This window comes from Heterodontus francisci, chromosome 3 (genome assembly GCF_036365525.1).
Source record: "Heterodontus francisci isolate sHetFra1 chromosome 3, sHetFra1.hap1, whole genome shotgun sequence".
In the NCBI taxonomy this organism is placed as follows: domain Eukaryota; kingdom Metazoa; phylum Chordata; class Chondrichthyes; order Heterodontiformes; family Heterodontidae; genus Heterodontus; species Heterodontus francisci.
In genome coordinates, this window is record NC_090373.1 from 24,429,465 (window position 1) to 24,450,644 (window position 21,180).

Here is a 21,180-nt window from a genome sequence, read left to right on the forward strand (position 1 = left end):
TGAGCTTTATACACTCAATTTTTGGGCTCCCTGGTCATGGCAGGTGTTTGTTCTCCGACTGGTTTCTTGGATGCAAGTTCTACAACTAATTATAGGGAAATAAACTTGTTTTAAAAAAAAAAACAAGAGGAGCTGATTATGGGACTAATGACTAGAGCTCTGGATTATTTTCGTGTCACACTTGATGTCATCCCATTCGTCATGCTCCACATACTATAGGAAAGGTAATGGATATAGCATGTCTAGAGGACTAGAATACAAGGGGATTGTAGTTATGCTACAGCTATACAAAGCCCTGGTTAGGCCACACCTGGAGTACTGTGAGCAGTTCTGAGCACCACCACACCTTAGGAACGGTATATTTTCTTTGGAGGGAGTGCAGCATAGAATTAACGAGAATGATACCTGGACTCCAAGTGCTAAATTATGAGGAGAGACTGGACAAACTAGGGTTGTATTCCCTGGAGTTTAGAAGGTTAAAGGGTGATTTAATCAAAGCTTTCAAGACATTAAGAGGAAGGGATAGGGTAGATTGGGAGAAACTATTTGCACTAGTTGAGTCTAGGACTGGGGGGATAGTCTAAAATTTAGAGCCAGAACTTTCAGGAATGAAATTAGGAAATGCTTCTACACGCAAAGGGTGGTAGAAGTTTGGAACTCTCTTCCGTAAACTGCAGTTGATGCTAGATCAATTGTTACTTTTAAAACTGAAATTTTGTCTTGTTAACTCCAGGTATAAAGAGATATGGGGCAGTTTGGTCGCAGGTCAGCCATGATGTCATTGAATGGCAGAACAAGCTCAAGGGTTACTTCTCTTCCTATGTTCAACTGCTGAAGTTAGTGGAACCTGCAGAAACCTATTTGTTGGGATGCTCAGTAACTTTTCTTAGCCACACGTCACAGAATCACAGAATTGTTACAGTGCAGAAGGAGGCCATTTGGCCCATCGTATCTGCACCAGCTCTCTGGATGAGCAATTTACCTAATGCCATTCCTCCACCTTCTCCCCATAACGCTGCACATTCTTCCTTTTCAGGTAGCAGCCTAATTCCCTTTTGAATGCCTCGATTGAACCTGCCTCCACCACAGTCTCAGGCAGTGCATTCCAGATCCTAACCACTTGCTGCGTGAAAACGTTTTTCCTCATGTCGCTTTTGCCAATCACATTAAATCTGTGCCCTTTCGTTCTCGATCCTTTCACAAGTGGGAACAGTTTTTCCCTATCATCTCTGTCCAGACCCCTCGCGATTTTGAATATCTCTATCAAATCACCTCTCAGCCTCTCCTCCAAGGAAAACAGTCCCAGCTTCTCCAATCTGTCTTCATACCTGAAGTTCCTCATCCATGGAACCATTCTTGTGAATCTTTTCTGCACTCGCTCCAATGCCTTCACATCTTTCATGAACTGCGGCGCCCAGAACTGGACGCAATACTCCAGCTGAGGCCGAACTAGTGTCTTATACAAGTACAACATAATCTCCTTGTTCTTGTACTCTATGCCCCTATTAATAAAGCCCAGGATACTGTATGCTTTATTAACTGCTCTCTCAACCTGTCCTGCCACCTTCAATGACTTATGCACATATACCCCCAGGTCCCTCTGCTTTTGCACTCCCTTTAGAATTGTTCCCTTTGTTATATTGTCTGTTCATATTCTTCCTACCAGAATGAATGACTTCACATTTTCTCCACATTGAACTTCATCTACCACTTGTCCGTCCATTCCACCAACTTGTCTGTCCTTTTTGAAGTTCTACCCTATCCTCCTCACAGTTCACAATTGTTCCAAGTTTTGTGTTACCCACAAATTTTGAAATTGAGCCCTGTACACCAAGGTTTAGGTCATTAATGTATATCAGGAAGAGCAAGGGTCCCAACACTGACACCTGGGGAACTGCACCAAAAACCTTCCTCCAGCCTGAAGAACATCCATTAACCACTACTCTCTGTTTCTTGTCACTCAGCCAATTTCATATCCATGTTGCTATTGTCCCTTTTATTCCATGAGCTATAACTTTGCTCACAAGTCTGTTGTGTAGCGCTGTATCAAATGTCTTTTGGAAGACCATGTACACCATGCCAGCAGCATTACCCTCATCAGCCCTCTCTGTTACCTCTTCAAACAAACTCCAGCAAGTTAGTTAAACGTGATTTTCCCTTGATGAATCCGTGCTGGCTTTCCTTAATTAACCCGCATTTGTCCATGTGATGATTTATTTTATTTTAATTTTATTTAGAGATACAGCACTGAAACAGGCCCTTCGGCCCACCGAGGCTGTGCCACCCATTTATACTAATCCTATATTAACCCCATATTCTCTACCGCATCCCCACCATTCTCCTACCAACTACCTACACTAGGGGCAACTTACAATGGCCAATTCACCTATCAACCTGCAAGTTTTTGGCTGTGGGAGGAAACCGGAGCACCCGGCGGAAACCCACGCGGTCACAGGAGAACTTGCAAACTCCGCACAGGCAGTACCTAGAATCGAACCCGGGTCCCTGGAGCTGTGAGGCTGCGGTGTTAACCACTGTGCCACTGTGCCCCGAATTTATTGTTTCTAGATTAATTTGGTCCCGAATTATTGTTTCAATCGGTTTCTTGAGGAGTTAGCACCATTTGAGGTTAGCTTTGGAAAATTCTTTTTATGCTTTAAGTTTCTAGAGAATGTTTGTTCTATGCCAGCTTCTGGTTTTAATCTTTTTGTTGGAGAGTTTCCGACCACTACCAAGTGAAGCTTATCTTTAGTAATTTGCAAATTCAACCTTTTTTAGCTCCATCTAGAAAGACTTGCATTTCTACAGCACTTTTAACATAGTAAAACATCCCAAGTCACTTCCCAGGAGCATTATGAAACTAAAATTTAACACTTGGCCACATGAGGTATTGGAACAGCTAAAAGAAAGAAGACAGACTTGCATTTATATAGCGCCTTTCACGACCACCAGACGTTTTGCAACTGATGGTGTTCTTTTGAAGTGTGGTCACTGTTGTAATGTAGAAAATGTTATTCAAGAAGGGTAGCAGGGATAAACCAGGTAATTACAGGTCAGTGCATCTAACATCAGTGATAGGGAAACTATTGGAAAAAATTCTGAGGGACGGGATTAATCTCCACTTGGAGAGGCAGGGATTAATCATGGATAGTCAGCATAGCTTTGTCAGGGGGGAGATTATAGTCATAGAGCGATACAGCACTGAAACAGGCCCTTCGGCCCACGGAGTCTGTGCCAACCAACAACCACCCATTTATACTAATCCTACATTAATCCCATATTCCCTTACATCCTTCCCTCAATTCTCCTACCACCTACCTACACTAGGGGCAATTTACAATGTCCAATTTACCTATCAACCTGCAAGTCTTTGGCTGTGGGAGGAAACCCACGCGGTCACGGAGAACTTGCAAACTCGGCACAGGCAGTACCCAGAACCAAACCCAGGTTGCTGGAGCTGTGAGGCTGCAGTGCTAACCACTGCAGTGGTTAGCACCGCAGCCCCCAGCGACTCTGGTTCGGTTCTGGGTACTGCCTGTGCGGAGTTTGCAAGTTCTCCCGTGACCGTGTGGGTTTCTGCTGGGTGCTCTGGTTTCCTCCCCCCACAGCCAAAGACTTGCAGATTGATAGGTAAATTGGCCATTGTAAATTGCCTCTAGTGTAGGTAGGTGGTAGGAGAATGGTGGGGATGTGGTAGGGAATATGGGATTAATGTAGGATTAGCATAAATGGGTGTTTGTTAGTCGGCACAGACTCGATGGGCCAAAGGGCCTGTCTCAGTGCTGTATCTCTAAATAAAATAAAAAATTATGTCTAACAAACCTGATTGAATTTTTCAAGGAGGTGACTAGATGTATGGATGAGGGTAAAGCAGTTGATTTAGTCTACATGGACTTCAATAAGGCTTTTGATAAGGTCCCACATGGGAGATTGATTAACAAGGTAAGAGTGTATGGGATCCAGGGCAATTTGGCAAATTGGATCCAAAATTGGCTTAGTGGCAGGAGGCAGAGGGGTGATGGTCAAGGGTTGTTTTTGCGATTGCAAGCCTGTGACCAGTGGTGTACCGCAGGGATCGGTGCTGGGACCCTTGCTGTTTGTAGTGTACATTAATGATTTAGATGTGAATATAGGAGTTATGATCAGTAAGTTCGCAGATGACACAAAAATTGGTGGTGTCTTAAATGAAGAGGAAAGTCTTAGATTACAGGATGATATAGATGGGCAGAGCAGTGGCAAATGGAATTTAATCCTGAGAAGTGTGAGGTGATGCATTTTGGGAGGACTAACAAGGCAAGGGAATATACAGTGGGTGGTAGGACCCTAGGAAGTAGAGGTTCAGAGAGACCTTCGTGGACCTGTCCATAGATCACTGAAGGTAGCAGCACAGGTAGATAAGGTGGTTAGGAAAGCATATGGGATACTTGCTTTTATTAGCTGAGGCATAGACTATAAGAGCAGGGAGGTTATGATGGAGTTATATAAAACGCTAGTTAGGCCATAGCTGGAGTACTGTATAGGAAGGATGTGATTGCACTGGAGAGGGTGCAGAGGAGATTCAGCAGGATATTGCCTGGGTTGTAGCATTTCAGCTATGAAGAGAGACTGGATAGGCTAGGGTTGTTTTCCTTAGAGCAGAGAAGGCTGAGGGGGGACCTGATTGAGGTATACAAAATTATGAGGGGCATAGATGGGTTAGATAGGAAGAAACATTTTCCCTTAGAAATATTTAGATGAGCACTTGAAACGCCATAGCATACAAGGCCACGGGCCCAGTGCTGGAAAATGGCATTAGAATAGATAGGTGCTTGATGGCCGACATGGACACGATGGGCCAAAGGGCCTGTTTCTGTGCTGTATAACTATGACTCTGTGGCATCCAATTTGCGCACAGCAAGCTCCCACAAACAGCAATGTGATGATGACCAGGTAATCTGTTTTTTGTGATTTTGATTGAGGGATAAATATGGACTGGGACACTGGGGAAAACTCCCCTGCTGCTCTTCAAAATAGTGCCATGGATCTTTTACGTCCACCCGAGAGAGCAGGCGGGGCTTCAGTTTAATGTCTCGTCTGAAAGACAGCATTCCCTCAGTATTGCACTGGAGTGTCAGCCTTGATTTTGTGCTCAAGTCCTGGAGTGAGACTTGAACCCACAACCTGGTGACTCAGGCAAAAGTACTACCAACTGAGCCACGGCTAACACTCATATGCTTCCCCTAGGTGACCAAAGATTTTAAGGCACGTCTTAAAGGAGGAGAGAGATAGAGGGCTGAAGGGGCTTACGAAGGTAATCTGAGTTTTTTGCCTCAGTAGCTGAAGTCATGGCTGCCAGAGGTGGGGCAATGATAATTGGGGATGCACAAGAGGCCAAACTTGGAGGAGCAGAGTTATCACATCAGTTTGTAGGGCCGGGAGATGGGGAGGGGCACCTCTTTATTCAGGAGTAGTACAGGACTCCATCTGACATGTTTGGTGATAGTTAGGCACTTTGGGGCGGCACAGTGGCGCAGTGGTTAGCACCGCAGCCTCACAGCTCCAGGGACCCGGGTTCGATTCTGGGTACTGCCTGTGCGGAGTTTGCAAGTTCTCCCTGTGTCTGCGTGGGTTTCCTCCGGGTGCTCCGGTTTCCTCCCACATGCCAAAGACTTGCTGGTTGATAGGTTAATTGGCCATTATAAAATTGCCCCTAGTATAGTTAGGTGGTAGGGAAATATAGGGACAGGTGGGGATGTGGTAGGAATCTGGGATTAGTGTAGGATTAGTATAAATGGGTGGTTGATGGTCGGCACAGACTGGGTGGGCCGAAGGGCCTGTTTCAGTGCTGTATCTCTAAACTAAACTAAACTTAGTGGTCATCTATTAGGAGCAGGAGTAGGCCACTCAGCCCCTTGAGCCTGCTCTGCCATTCAATAAGATCATAGCTGATCTGATTGTAACCTCAATTTCATATTCCTGCCTACCCCCAATAACCTTCCACCCCCTTGCTTATCAAGAACCTGTCTACCTCTGCCTTAAAAATATTCAAAGACTCTGCTTCCACTGCCTTTTGAGGATGAGAGTTCCAAAGACACTCAAACCTCAGAAAATTTCTCCTCATCTCTCTTGTAAATCGGCGACCCCTTATTTTTAAACAGTGACCCCTAGTTTTAGATTCTCCCACAAGGGGAAACATCCTTTCCACATCCACCCTGTCAAGACCCCTCAGATTCTTTCATGTCTCAATCAAGGCGCCTCTTACTCTTCCAAACTCCAGCGGATACAAGCCTTGCCTGTCCAACCTTTCCTCATAAGACAACCAGCCCGTTCCAGGTATTAGTCTAGTAAACCTTCCCTGAACTGCTTCCAATGCATTTATATCCTTCCTTAAATAAGGAGACCAATACTGTACACAGTGCTGCAGATATGGTCTTACCATTGCCCTGTATAACTGAAGCATAACCTCCTACTTTTGTATTCAGTTACCCTTGCAATAAATGATTCTATTAGCTTTCCTAATTACTTGCTGCATACTAACCTTTTGCCATTCATGAACTAGGACACCAGATCCCTCTGCATCTCCGAGCTCTGCAATCTCTCACCATTTAGGTAATATGTTTCTTTTTTTATTCCTGCCAAAATGGACATTTTCACATTTTCCCACATTATACTCCATTTGCCAGATCTTTGCCCACTCACTTAACCTATCTATATCCTTTTGTAGCCTCCTTGTGTCCTCTTCACAACTTACTTTCCTACCTATCCTTGTGTCATCAGTAAATTTAGCAGTCATACCTTCGGTCCCTTCATCCAAGTCACTTATATAAATTGTATAAGGTTGAGGCCCCAGCACTGACCCCTGTGGCACACCACCCGTTCGATCTTGCCAAACAGAAAATGACCGATTTTATGCCTACTCTATGTTTCCTGTTAGCCAATCGTCTATCCATGCCAAAATGTTACCCCTATACCATGAGCTTTTATTTTCCACAATAACCTTTAATATGGCACCTTATCAAATGCCTTCTGGAAATCTAAGTATAGTACATCCACCGGTTTCCCCTTTGTCCACAGCACATGTTATTTCTGAGCATCTTTTAGATTCATTGATTAGTAACTTGCTGACATGGTACTTTAAACTATCCACTTATCAGATGTCAATACTATTTGCAGTTAAACATTGATCAAGCCAGAAAGGAAGTTTATATCTCCTGTAGTAACTATTGCTATTGGCAGAGTATACTGAAAAGCATCGCAAGGAAAAGATTACATTAAAGCATTGCAGTGATTTTGGAGAGTTCCAAGAATAAGACTGCATGAAGCACTAAGCATTGAAGCAGCCAGAGGACTCCAGGAGGAAATAGTTTGACAGCAATGAGAAGAGGGTATCTGGCTGGTCAACCTGGAGTCTTTAGAATGATTTGGCTCTGAATGGAGTGCAGAGCTCCAGGACCAGATTAATTAGGTTGCTCTTTCCCATAAGTACTCTTATGGGAGATGAGAATGTAGCACGGTAACTAGAATTCCAGTTCCTGTAACCTATATTTTTGTCTGCAGCCTACAATCTCTTGTTAGCCCTTTGATTAAGACTGCTCACTTCAGAAGTGGTCTTCTGAGTGGAGTTTCTGGAGAAGAAGCTTCTTACAACTAGTGCTGGGTTTCAAATTTAAAAAAAAAGAGACTCAAGTCCAGCTGAGCAAGGACAAATGACCAACATTTGGATGTGGACATTGTGCGATAGCTTGTGTAGTTAGTAGTTAATAGCATTTTCAAGACTAAACACCAGGTTTACAAACATGTGGTGTCCTTGGCTTTTAATATCATTATCAGTGGTAGATTTTTATCACTTTAGATACAAGAGGTGCATTAAAAATCACTTTCTTAGCATTAGCAAATCTTTTTGTTCTTACAGGAGTCATAATTAGAAGGAAAAGTGGAGAGATTCGCTGTCCTTTAGCAGTAGAGGCTTTTGCTGCTCACCTTGGTTATATCTGCAAATATGACGATAAGTACAGCAAGTGAGTACATATAGGAACATTGCAGTCTTTTATCTGCTAACTGTGTATAGACTTTAAAATCTGTTAGGTACTCCTTCTCAGTAAAAACTTTCATCCTGTGTAACCAACATTAGTGGATCCAAATATTATGGTTTAGTTATGGCTTTTATATGTAAATGCCTATTTTTGGCTTCTGTTTTGTCCAGTTTAATGAGTTACTTTGTTTTGGATTAGGGATATCATGAGTGCAAATCATAAGCAACTAGGGTGTTGGTTTGATGACCTCATGTACTCAAATACTTGAAGAATATTTTGGGAGAATAGTTGGAAAACTTGGACAGAACCAAATTAAAATTAAACTAGGGCAGTAGTTTAAACTAGGACCAGGAAACCATTAAGGAATGGGACTAATGTACTTATGGGGAGGTTCACTAGTATGGTTGGAGAGGGTTGAAACTAAATTGCCAGGGGAATAGGCACCAGCATATAGAAGTAGAAAAGAGGAGTAAAGTTCATAAAGGAGTGAGTGTATTAGATAGGGGAAGACTAAGAAGGACTACAAGAAATATATAGATAGGTTTACAACGCATGCATGTAAACGCACCAAATGTGGTGAATAAGGTTGGTAAGATACAAGTACAAATAGCGGTGTGGGAATATGATGTGGCAATAACGGAAACGTAGCTTAAAATGACACTTAATATTCAAGGATACAATGTGTTCAGAAAAGATAGGGAAGGAAAAAGGGGAAGTGGGGTGGCAGTACTGCTTAGAGAATACATTGCAGTATTGGAAAGGGAAGATGTCTTTGAGGGGGCAAGGACAGAATTGATTTGGTTAGAGTTGAGAAGCAAGAAAAGTATGATCTGACTACTGGGGTATTCTATAGGCCTCCAAATGGTGAGAGGGGGGGAAATCACAGATGTGCAGGAACTATAAGAGTGGTGATATTCAGAGACTTTAGTTACCCAAGTATCAATTGGGATAATGTTCGAGCAAAGGGAAAGGAGGGGGGAGGAATTTCTGAAATGTGTTGAGAACTTCCTTGACCAGTATGTTCTCAGTCCAACTAGGAAGGAGGCATTAAAACAAGAAATGCTGGAAATACACAGCAGGTCTGGCCAGACCTGCTAAGTATTTCCAGCATTTCTTGTTTTTATTTCAGATTTCCAGCATCTGCAGTATTTTGCTTTTATTGTAGGAAGGAGGCATTGCTGGATCTGGTGCTGGGGAATGAGGTGGGCCAAGTGTCTGCAGGGGAGCACTTGGATAAGAGTGATTATTGTATCATAAGGTTTAGATTAGCAATGGAGATGAGCAAGGAACAATCTAAAGTAGAACTTCTATTGGAAGAGGGCTAACTTCACTGGGATGAGAGGGAATCTAACCAGGGTAAAATGGAATCAAAGGTTGACAGGAGAAACGTACGGGGCAATGGGTTATCGTTAAGGAAGAAATGTTTCAGGTACAGGCTAGGTACATTCCAACAAGGGAAAAAGGTAGGGGAGCCAAAGACGGGGTTCCTTGGATAACAAGGGAGATAGAGAATATGATGAGACAAAAAAGAGAGTGTATGATGCATGTCAGGTGAATTCTGCAAATGTTAACCAGGCCAAATACAGTGAGTTGAGAGGGGAGGTGAAGAGGAAAGTAAACGAGCAAAAAGAATATGAGAATAGAATGGCAGTTAATATAAAAGGAATTCAACCTTCTGCCGACATGTAAATAGTAAGCGGGTAGTAAGAGGTGGAGTGGGGTTTATTAGGGATAAAGAGGGTGATATGCTTAGAGGCACAGGGCAAGGCTAGAATACTATGTTTTGTATCAGTATTTACTAAGGAAGAGAATGCTGACAAAATATCGGTAGAAGTGGAGATGGTAGAGATCATGAATAGAATGAAAATTGATATCGAAGAATGTACTGGAAAGGCTGGCTATGCTTAGTGTGCGTTGCCTGGTCCAGATGGTTTGCATCCCAGGTTGCTAAAGGAAGTGGGAGTGGAGATAGCAAAAGAGCTTGCCATAATCTTCCAATCTGCCCTAGATACAGAGGAGGTGCCAGAGGATTGGAGAGTGGCAAATGTAGCACCCTTATTCAAGAAAGGGTGTAAGGACAGTCCTAGTAACAGGCCTGTTAGTTTAACATCAGTGGTGGGCAAAGTTTTAGAACAATAATCAGAGGAAAAAATCAACAGGCACTTTGAGAAGTTTGTGTTAATTGAGGATTGCCAGTACGGATTTGTAAAAGGCAGATCACGCTTGACTAATCTAATTGAATTTTTTGATGAAATAACAGAGGTTGATGAAGGGAAAACAGTGGATGTTGTCTATATGGATTTTAAGAGAGCTTTTGACAAAGTACTGCATAAAAGGCTGGTTAACAACATTGAGGCGCAGTGTCAACTTGAATGAAAAAGTTGGCTTAAGGACAGAAAACAGCAAGACATGGTTGTTTTTCAGACTGGAGGATGGTGGACAGTAATGTTCCCTAAGGGTCAGTGCTGGGACCACTTTTTTGATTATATATAAGTGACTTGGATCTTGGAATAGAGTAAAATTTCAAAATTTGGAGGTGTGGCAAACAATGAGGATGATACAGATGGCAAATGGAATTTAATTCAGAGAAGTGTGAAGTAATGCATTTTGGTAGAAGAGATAGGGTGAGGCCATATAAACTAAATGGTATAGTTCTAAAGTGTGTACAGGGACAGAGGGACCTGGGCATTTATGCACATTGATCTTTGAAGGTGGCAGGACATATTGACAGTAGTTAGCAAAGCATATGGGATCTTGGGCTTCATAAATAGAAATATTGAGTACAAAAACAGGGAAGTTATGCTGAACCTTTTATAAAGCTCTGGTTAGGCCACAACTGGAGTATTGCATTCAGGTCTAGTCACTACACTTTAGGAAAGATGTGAGGGTCCTTGAGAGGGTGAAGAGTAGATTTACCAGAATAGTTCCAGGGATGGATGATTTTTAGCTATGAGTTTGGTTGGAGAATCTGGGGTTCTCTGGAGTAGATTATGACTGGTTTAGATAAGGTAGGCAAAGTAAAGCTATTACCATTCCCAAGGTTTTGGGAAAGAGAAGTGGGGGGAATGTGAGGAAGAAGTTTTTTTTTACACAGGTGGTAATGACCTGAAACGTGCTGCCTTCTGGGGTGGTGGAAGCGGAGACTATGAATGATTTCCAAAGGAAATTAGATGGGCACTTGAGGGAAATAACCTTGCAGGGCTACAGGGATTGAGCAGGGAAATGGGACTGACTGGATTGCTCTACAGAGAGCTGACATGGACACGAATGGCCACCACCTGTACCTGATCGATTCTGACTCTATGATGTGATTTTTCCAGGATAATGAAGACGTTGTGGAGGTTGATATAAGATTTGAAAATGATAACTCGAATGCGTTAGTTTGGTAATTTCCTCGATTCGTTTGCCCTGACACCTCTAATGAATCTAAAGAACTTGATGTTTCTACCTCCTGAGAGAGCAGCAATTTCAGATATTAAATGTTTATATTTTAATCTTGTTCCATGCATTTTCTGGTGATTTGTTATATCTTCGAGTCTGTATTTTCATCTGGAAAATCACATCTGGATTCCAAAAGGAGTCTTCTCTCGCTTTCACACACAGTAGTGAAATAAATAAACAGATCATCTGTTTTGGGTGACCCTGGGAGCCCTTTTAAATCAAATTTAATACTCTCAACCTTGTGTTTAAATCCCTCCCTGCCTTTGTCCCTCCACCAAATTTCTGAATCCTAAACTCTGCTACACCTCTCTCCATATAACCCCATATCATTGATGGCCAAGCCTTCAGTATTCTAGGTCCACTGTTCGATGTTTCCTTTGTAAACATCCTCTGCTTCCACTTCCCTGTCCTCTTAAGACGTTCCTTAAAACCTGTTTTAACCAACATGTTGGTGATGCAACTTAATGCTCCCATGGCTCTGCGTCCATTTCAGTCCCCTGAAGTACCTTGGGACACTCTTCTATGTTAAAGGTGTTATATGAATGCAAACTGTTGATTCAGTTTCCCCCCTTGTAATGTCTGTGCCAAGCAGAGCCCTGTGCCACCAAGACCTCCTTATACCTGAATACGAACAAGCAAATCAGCAAGTGCTGCCAATCATCCACACTAGTAACAGCCCAGTTCCTCAGAATAATGAGGCAGAATAAATTATTCCAAGGGTGTCCATCTGGGCACAGCAGTAGCTTTCAAGTATTTGTTTCAAAGCTACCTTCTGTTCTCCCTATCTAGAGATTTTTGAAATTAATATTCTCATTTTATTTCACAATAATGGGCCATTATCTATCCATGGTTCTTATGGGAATTTTTTTATACTGGTTGTCTGGGTGCATTTCCATCCACCCCAACGCAGATGTTCTGCAGTCTCAAGTGGTTACAGTTCATTTTGTAGAGGGTTTATCTTGAAGACAGGTCGGCATTGTTTTATGTACCTTCCACTTGTGAAAAATTAATTTGCAGAACTTAAAGGTGTACAGGAGAAAATAGTAGTTGGTCACAGATTCATTTACAGAGGGGGGGGGGGGGGGGGGGGAAGCATAGGATACCCCTGTAACACAAGGTAATCAGCCCACACCCTTTCCTTGAAACTGAATAGGCCCTGAATGTCTTTGTCAGTTCTGCAGTTGTTGAGCTGGGAAGTGATATTGTTCACCAGCAGAAGGAGTTCCACACAAGTTTCCTGGGGTAAGTTAATTGGAAGAGATTTGGTGCAGCTCTGGCGTAACTTGAGTGCAGAAAATGTGTAAGTTGCGGACCCCACAGGAACCTTCTGTGTAACAATGGCGTAACTCATCTACAGGCTATAACTTGCTAATTTGGACAGATTTCAGGTGCTTTAATAGTTATGCTCCAAACAACCTGTGTGAATCATCTAAACAATCATAGTAAATGTTTTTATGGTAACCACAGCAAGATCAGCAGCTGACAAGTGGTGTTGCTGATTAATTCCACCAAATCACTTGATGGCGTGTCTCACCCCCAGCATCAGTCCAGATTGGCAATATCATTCCCACTCAGGTGCCAGTCCAGTCCATTGGGTGCCTTACCAGGGCAACAACCACCAGCAGCACTGAAGATCCCCGTGCCTTCCTACCTAATGCTACAAGGCAGGAACCTCACACTCCTGCATCTTAAATAAAGGCAAAACACTGCAGATGCTGGAAATTTGAAATAAAAAACAAAGTGCTGGAAATAGAGGTCTGGCAACATCTGTGGAGACAGAATTAGAATTGGCGTTTCAGGTCGATGACTTTTCATCAATTTCTATAATTCTTGGCTCTTCAAAAATGTAGACGTGGAATTCCCTTATCTAAGACTAGGTTCTGAATCATTGAACCATGCAGCAGAGGAGGCTGCCATTTGGTCCATTGTGCCTGTCCCAGCTCTTTGAAAGAACTATCCAATTATTCCCACTTCCCTGATCTTTCCCCATAAATATATATAATATATACTTCACTAATTAGGTTTATTCTCTTCCACAGGTACTTTATATCTCACAAAGCTAACAAGACCTGGCAGCAAGTGTTCTGGTTTGTCCTCAGTATTGCTGTCAATAACTCGTACGTCTTGTACAAGATGTCAGAGGCATATCTCGTCAGGCGCTACACCCGGGTACAGTTTGGTGAAAGACTGGTCAAAGAGTTGCTTGGCATTGAAGAATATCTCCCCTCAGAATGATAACTTTGGCAATGCAAGTGCCAAGGTCAAATTGTTGCACTGCATCCATAGGGCTAAACCATATCTCAATCCTTGTCCCACTCATTAAAACACTTTCTCATTGTCGAGCTTTTACTTGAAATTTGCAGCAAGCACACCCGCTAACTCCCACCTCTGCCACAGAGCAGCCAGGCCAACTGATGACTGAAGACCCCACACCATTTGCAAGGAATCTGGAGACTGGTACTACCATTGAAAACAACCTGGAACATCCAAATGTAACTTGCCTTTTGATGTAAGTGCTGTTGCAGGCAATTGAAGAATGAATGGTGGGCAACTTGGACATAACTGGAATGATAACGCAGGGTCTTTAAATTGTGGTCCAAATGTGGCCTTTTTATATACTTGGAGAAGGGAAATATGCACTTTTTTTATACACAAACTGTGCACATGTGGGAAATAATAAAACCATCACAGGAATCTTGTCATTTTATAAAAGTAAGAGCTTTATTGAATATCATTGTTCATGATTTGCACCTTCATTAGAGTATTGTGTTCTGTAATACATCAGCACCTAATAATTCACCTCCCCCCATAGTGCAATCCAACAGCCCTATATAAATATTTATAATGAAAGACTTATGCATTCTGAATGTTTACATTGAACTAGCTATTATATCATGTTCAAAATTCACATTCTGTGGGATGTGTGGCATTTAGCAGATGCTGCACCAGACATAATTTTTTTTTTATTTACTGACTGTTCTTTATCACTACAGTGGATTAGAAATTGTTGCTTGGAATGTGAAATCTCTAAATCACTATGTGGAGGTAGTTTGAAACGAAATGAACTATGCCCTTTGGAGGGGCAAAGTTCAGTTGCTCAGCTGAGCTATTAGATGCAGCAGGATTATGATAATGAGATAATGTGCCATTGGGTGAATACAGTGGATGAGTTAGCTGGAGGAAACTGTCTCCTAGAAATGTGCCCTGCTAGCTATTTAACAAGGAGGAACTGATGGCTTGAGTGGATTGATAATTATAAAGGGGGATGAAGGGGATTGTGTAGTTCCAAAACCTCTTGATTTGGAGACAGCATGCAGTTACTGTCCGCTTTCATGTTAGGTCCATTTTCTGTTTCTTAGTTGATTTGCATTCAAGCAGTGTGTGTCTCAATAAAAAGTGCCCTGTATATTACAAATCTGTTGTATTTAAAATATAAAGATGTATGTTATAATTTACAATAAAGGAAACCTAGTGAATTGTGGCTAAAGGTTCTGCTGTGTTGCAGTAAGCACTTAAACTGTACTTCCTTAACTGCTTAACATCAGGTGAGTGAAAATTAGTTGATTTAAAAAGCCAATTGTAACTACTAGTGAAGTACAGGGCACACACGCTATCACTGATGGGATGTACAAGACAATCTCTCTGTTATCTACTGTCCCATCAGTGATACTATGGTCAGACAATGGGGACAAGGCTCACTGAAGTACCAGTATGGGACCTGAAATTTGGCTCCCTAGTAGCTGGAATACAGAACTGAGCAGTTGGTCTTTTACTGGGGCTCAATGTCTTTGGTTTTTAGTGATACTAGTATGAATTCACTCTGCTCCATGTGATATTGATATTAGGAGCATCAGGCCTTGTCTTTTCCTATCAATACATTTGTTAAAGATGGGACAGTGGGAGTAGAGCTTCTCCAATTGTGGGTTCAACACACCAAATAGCCCGAGAGGGAGGTTCTGGAAACCTACAGTAAATTGGTCAATTACTTGGGGTTTGATTTTTATTTCCTGATATGAACCAAGGTCATTCAAAAATAGGAAGAATGCAGTGCATATTGTGGTTTTGTGTAATGGGGGGGAAAAGTTTTAAAAATGGATTTTTCAAGCCCAAAATGCTTAATGGCCTGGAATAAACTGCAAAAAAAGTAAGAACTGAGTCAAGTGTGGCAACGAGTCAAGAATATAATCCAGCCCAGTGTGAAGTCAGAGGTGGTATTTTGAGAACGACTTGGCCTATTGGAGTACAAGTTCCTGGTGATTTAAAAAAAAAAAATTCATTGAGGATGTGGCCTTCACTAGCAAGGCCAGCATTCATTGCCCATCCCTTGAGAAGGTGGTGGTGAGCTGCTGCAATCCGTGTGGTGAAGGTGCTCCAAGTTGTTGGGGAGTGCCAAGATTTTGATGTCCTAGGGTCTTGAAAGAAGTGGCTAGCGAAATAGTTGATGCATTGGTTTTGATTTTCCAAAATTCTAGATTTGGGCAAGGTTCCATAGGATTAGAAAATAGCCAATCTAACTCCTTTGTTCAGAAAGCAGGAAACTGCAGGCCAGTTAGCCTAACGTCTGTCATAGGGAACATGTTAGCTATTATTAAAGATGTTATAGCAGGGTACTTAGAAAAATTCAAGGTAATCAAGCAGTCAGTATGGTTTTGTGAAAGGGAAGTCATGTTTAACTAATTTATTGGAATTCTTGGAAGTAACGTGCTGTGGATAAAGGGAAAACAGTGGATGTACTGTACTTAGATTTCCAGAAGGCATTTAATCAGGTGCCACATCAAAGGTTATTGGGGGAAATAAAAGTTCATGGTGTAGGGGATAACATTTTGGAATGGATAGAAGATTGGCTAGCTAGTGGGAAACAGTAGGCATAAATGGGTCATTTTCTCGTTGGCAAGATGTAACGAGTGGTGTGCCACAGTGCTGGGGCCTCAACTTTTTACAATTTATATAAATGACTTGGATGAAGGGACCTAAATTTGCTGATGACACAAAGATAGGTAGGAAAGTAAGTTGTGAAGAGGACATGAGGCTACAAAAGGATATAGATAGGTTGAGTGGGCAAAGATCTGGCAAATGGAGTATAATGTGGGAAAATGTGAAATTGTCCATTTTGGCTGGAAGAATAAAAAAGCATTATCTAAATGGTGAGAGACTGCAGAGCTCTGAGATGCAGAGGTATCTGGGTGTCCTAGTGCATGAATGGCAAAAGGTTAGTTATACAGGTACGGCTAGTAATTAGGAAAGTTAATAGAATGTTTTGTATTCAATTCCCCTTGGAATAAATGAAAAGTAGGGGGGGGTTATGCTTCAGCTATACAGGGCATTGGTGAGAGCAGATCTGGAGTATTTTGTACAGTATTGGTCTCATTTAAGGACAGATGTAAATGCGTTGGAAGCAGTTCAGAGAAGGTTTACCAGACGAATACCTGGAATGGGCAGATTATCTTATGAGGAAAGGGTGGATAGGCTTGGCTTGTATCCGCTGAAGTGTAGGAGGAGATTTGATTGAAACATAAGAATCTGAGGGCTCCTGCCAGGGTGATGTGGAAAGGATGTTTCCCTTGGAGAATCTATTACTACGGTCACTGTTTAAAAACAAGGGGTTGCTCTTTTAAGACAGGAGAAATTTTTTTCTCTCTAGGTCGTGGGTCTTTGCTTCCTCCACTTTGAGGAAGAGTGTTCCAGAGTCTCTGAATATTTTTAAGGTAGAGGTAGATAGATTCTTGATTAGCAAGGGGGTGAAAGGTTATTGGGGGTAGGCAGGAATGTGGAGTTGAGGTTACAATCAGAGCAGCCATGATCTTATTTAATGGTGGAGTGGCCTACTCCTGCTCCTAATTTGTATGTATGAACCAGAAATAATGAAAAAAAAATCCAATATATGTTCAGGTTGGGACAGCATGTGACTTGGAGGGGAACTTGCTAGTGCTGATCCCTTGTGCCTGCTATCCAGGTCTTTTCAGACAGAAGAGGTTGTGGGTTTGAGCAGTGCTGTCGCAAAAGTGAGTTGCTGTAGTGCATTGTGTAGATGGTGCACACTGCAGCCATGGTGTGTCAGTAGTGGATGGGATGTCATGTGGACCAAAAGGAATATTTACTTGAGATCCATCACTGATACATATTTAATCTCAATTCAAATGGGCAGCAGGAGTCACCATTGCCTGTGAGGCATAAGGTTGTGAATTAAAGTCCCATTTTAGAGACTTAGTGCAGCACTCCCTTGGCACTGCACTCGTCAGTGGTACTGTCTTTTGGATGAGACATTATTTGAACAGCAGGTGAGTTCTCCCCACTGTCTTGGCTAATATTCATCCCTCAACTCGGCATCACTAAAAAATAGATTATTGAATCATTTTATTACCGTTTGTGGGATCTTGCTGTGTGCAAACTGGCTGCTGCAATTCCTACATTAAGTGGTTATACTGCATAAGTACTTGATTGGATGAGATACTTTGGGCCGTTCCAGGGCCATGAAAGGCACTGTAGCAAAGCATTTAAACATTTTATTATATAAACACAATTTTTTAATAAAACATGAAAAGTTGGCATTTAAAGGTATAAAGTTTATTAAAGTTAATTCATTTTCAAAGATGCTTTCCATCACATCTATAAAAAGTCTAAGCAAGATCATGCTTTGTAGATTAGTGAGAAAAAATGTAGGAAGTCCATCTATGAATGGACAACACTGTTGTCATCGTTGCAACACTCCACAGTGACATCATTGCACACAACACTAATGTTACTCTTTACAAAAGTCACTCTTAAGAATTGGGAATTAAAAGAAATTACAGTATTTTACATTGAAAAAATTTAACACAGTCACAAGTCACTTCAAAGCAAAAGCAAGTCCAATATTGCTTTTTGGAGACATGAATGTTGTGGAATCGGAGGGTGTTCTCCAGCCTTCTCCACTGTCCCTTTTGCACTTTGGGAGTTGCAAAGGCTTTTTAATAGGAAATACTTAGTGTTTAAAATTCCAAGACTATTAGAAATTATAAATGGAAAGGATGAAGCTCTTCTACAGAATGAACTTTGGCACACTGTGGCATGTAAACATTTTATTTTAAAAGATATCAAACCCCATGTTCAGCAGCAGTAAAATTTCTCTTTCCAACAATAAACTAGGCAGTTTCACGATGTGTACAGTTTCTGCTTTTAAAGTTGTTGGTAAAATCAATATCTGCCTTTTCACATGAACAAAGACATGGGAGGGTGAGAGGCAGAAACAAGGAGACGGAGAGAGCAAAGAAAGCGATGAGGTATAGCTAGAAAAAGGGGAGAGAGAGAAAGAGACATGGGGGTGGGGGAAGAGATATAGCAGTTTCTTATTTTAATCATCCTTTAATATTCCTGACTCTGCCAGACACTCTTATTGCATTGTGGTCACTAAATCTTAAACAATGTAACCAGACAAGACAGTCATCAATTTGATAAACTAAATAAATATAAATGGAATAAGACTTGACAAAGTTGCTCCTAAGCGAGACATACTTGTTAGCAGAGGTGACCTCAAGAGGCAGTGGCATACAAACCATTTTCCTTTTAAGCTGGTTACTACTTACAGTTAATTTAACTATCATTTCATAACAATTCCTCAAGCCAAAAATGACAGGCATAAATAAAATGAAAAAAATACTGCCATTGCTGAAGGTGCATTGTGATCACCTAGGAATCTGGCTTTGTTGTTGTTACTTAACCTGGGATAAGCAAGGCACCGGTTAGACACCACTTTGAAAAAAATGCAGAATAAGCTAGCAGGTGAATTCTTGGTTGGTTTTACAGAAAGTGCAGGCTGGAATCAAAACAAAAGGAAAGATGTTGGTGCTGTTACAGTCACTTAACACAGCTACTGACATAATAAATATAAAATAACTTTGAATTGTCAACAGACTTTGTTTCATTAAATAACATTTAGCAATGGGTTTGTGCCTCGCAATTACAGGTTACATCCCACCCACCACCCACGTAGCCCAAGCACAGAAAGAATTAAGAAAAGTGCTAAGGTTTAGTTGAATGCAACAGAGACATACCAAAATGCAAGTACAGCACGTAGCTGTGTTTGGTTTCTTTTGGATATTATTCCATTTCCCTACATCCATCTGTCTGTTCAATCAATTCTTCTTGACTTACAAAACCCATTATATGCTGAATTACAGAGCTATGGAGTCTGCACACTCTGCATAGAAAACTGATCAGGGGGAAAAAAAGACAGTCTCTTTGCATTTGGACAACAGTCAATACAAAGCATAATCGTAAAAAAGACCAAATAACATGTGAATTCTGAAACACTGTGGAGCTGGACACCACCTTCTTTAGAGACGCAGATGTTTTGACTATTCAACGTGCTCAGAAGTAGCCTTCGTTATCAGTGCAGTGCATTTCCTATAGACCAGAAATCCTTATTTGGGAAACTTCCACAACAGAAGGACTGAAATGGTTCTTGTTGGGATGGAAGTGTGTGTACCATCCTATTTAAGATCAAAAGGGAGATGGGACTTTGCTAAATGAAAAAAAAAAAAATATATATAGAAGTAACTGAAACCCATGAGTTTAGGAACTCGATACATTAATTCAAGAAAATGTGTAAATGGAACTCTTTCAAAAATCGAGGTATATGGTTGAATGCAAACTTGATTTACCAATTTAAATATTGTCCACATTGAAAGTTCCAAAATGTAATGGTCCAGATGTATTACTGCTGTAAATTAAGTGTGAATTTCCACTGTTGTGAAAGGGCTGGATTGCAGACTTCTACGGTGAGCCCGCCACTCCTGGTGTTCCGACTGTCTAGACATAGATTGCTGCCCACGTGCCTTAGTTTCGAGTTGTTCTCAATTTGTTCCCATTTCTGTGAAGCAGTAGTATCACCAAGAGTAGGTTAATGCACCAAATGTGTTATTAAATTAGTTCAAAATTACAAAGTATTTACAGGACAGAAACAGACCATTTGGCCTAACAGGTCTATGTTGGTGTTCATGCTTCACACAGCCTCCTCCCACCCACTGTTCATCAAACCACATTTAGGGCGGCACAGTGGCGCAGTGGTTAGCACTGCAGCCTCACAGCTCCAGGGACCCGGGTTCGATTCTGGGTACTGCCTGTGTGGAGTTTGCAAGTTCTCCCTGTGTCTGCGTGGGGGTGCTCCGGTTTCCTCCCACAAGCCAAAAGACTTGCAGGTTGATAGGTAAATTGGCCATTATAAATTGTCACTAGTATAGGTAGGTGGTAGGGAAATATAGGGACAGGTGGGGATGTTTGGTAGGAATATGGGATTAGTGTAGGATTAGTATAAATGGGTGGTTGATGGTCGGCACAGACTCGGTGGGCCGAAGGGCCTGTTTCAGTGCTGTATCTCTAATCTAATCTAATCTAATCTAAGAAAAGCCTTCTATTCCTTTCTCCCTCGTGTGTTTACCTAGCTTCCCCTTAAATGCATCTGTGCTACTCATCTTAGCTGCTCCTTGTGGTAGCCAGTTCCACATTCTGACTACTCTCTGGGTAGCAAGATTTCTTCTGAATTCTCTACTGGATACAAGAGTATAGAGCACTGTAGGAATATAGATATCTTTTTACAATTGGCTAGAAAAAACTTTGGAGTAGGTAGACAACATCAAAACACAGCAAGAATTGGACAATGTTTGTCAAAATCAGTATAAATGAGGGTAACAAAACTTCACTCAATAGGAACTTTAACTACCTTGGAGGAGGACTGAACAGCCTGGACAGG

The 21,180-nt window shown here is 41.6% G+C and overlaps 2 protein-coding genes across 5 annotated transcripts in view; one reads left to right on the forward strand and one right to left on the reverse strand.

Moving 5' to 3' along the window:
• Positions 1-14,934, forward strand: part of pgbd5 (piggyBac transposable element derived 5) — a 77,082-nt gene extending 62,148 nt beyond the window's left edge. The window contains exons 6-7 of one of the 2 annotated variants that reach the window (XM_068020197.1): positions 734-836; positions 7,892-7,991. In XM_068020197.1, coding sequence (XP_067876298.1) covers positions 734-836; positions 7,892-7,904 — 116 coding nt within the window. In that variant the 3' untranslated portion in view covers positions 7,905-7,991. Of the gene's footprint in view, positions 1-733; positions 837-7,891; positions 7,998-13,492 lie in introns of those variants that run through there. The other variant, XM_068020196.1, reaches the window with a different exon arrangement.
• Positions 14,935-18,001: 3,067 nt separating this feature from the next.
• Positions 18,002-21,180, reverse strand: part of galnt2 (UDP-N-acetyl-alpha-D-galactosamine:polypeptide N-acetylgalactosaminyltransferase 2) — a 106,622-nt gene continuing 103,443 nt past the window's right edge. For 2 of the 3 annotated variants that reach the window (XM_068020198.1, XM_068020199.1), the window contains exon 16: positions 19,915-20,301. In XM_068020198.1, the coding sequence (XP_067876299.1) occupies positions 20,146-20,301 (156 nt within the window). In that variant the 3' untranslated portion in view covers positions 19,915-20,145. Of the gene's footprint in view, positions 19,246-19,914; positions 20,302-21,180 lie in introns of those variants that run through there. The other variant, XR_010970819.1, reaches the window with a different exon arrangement.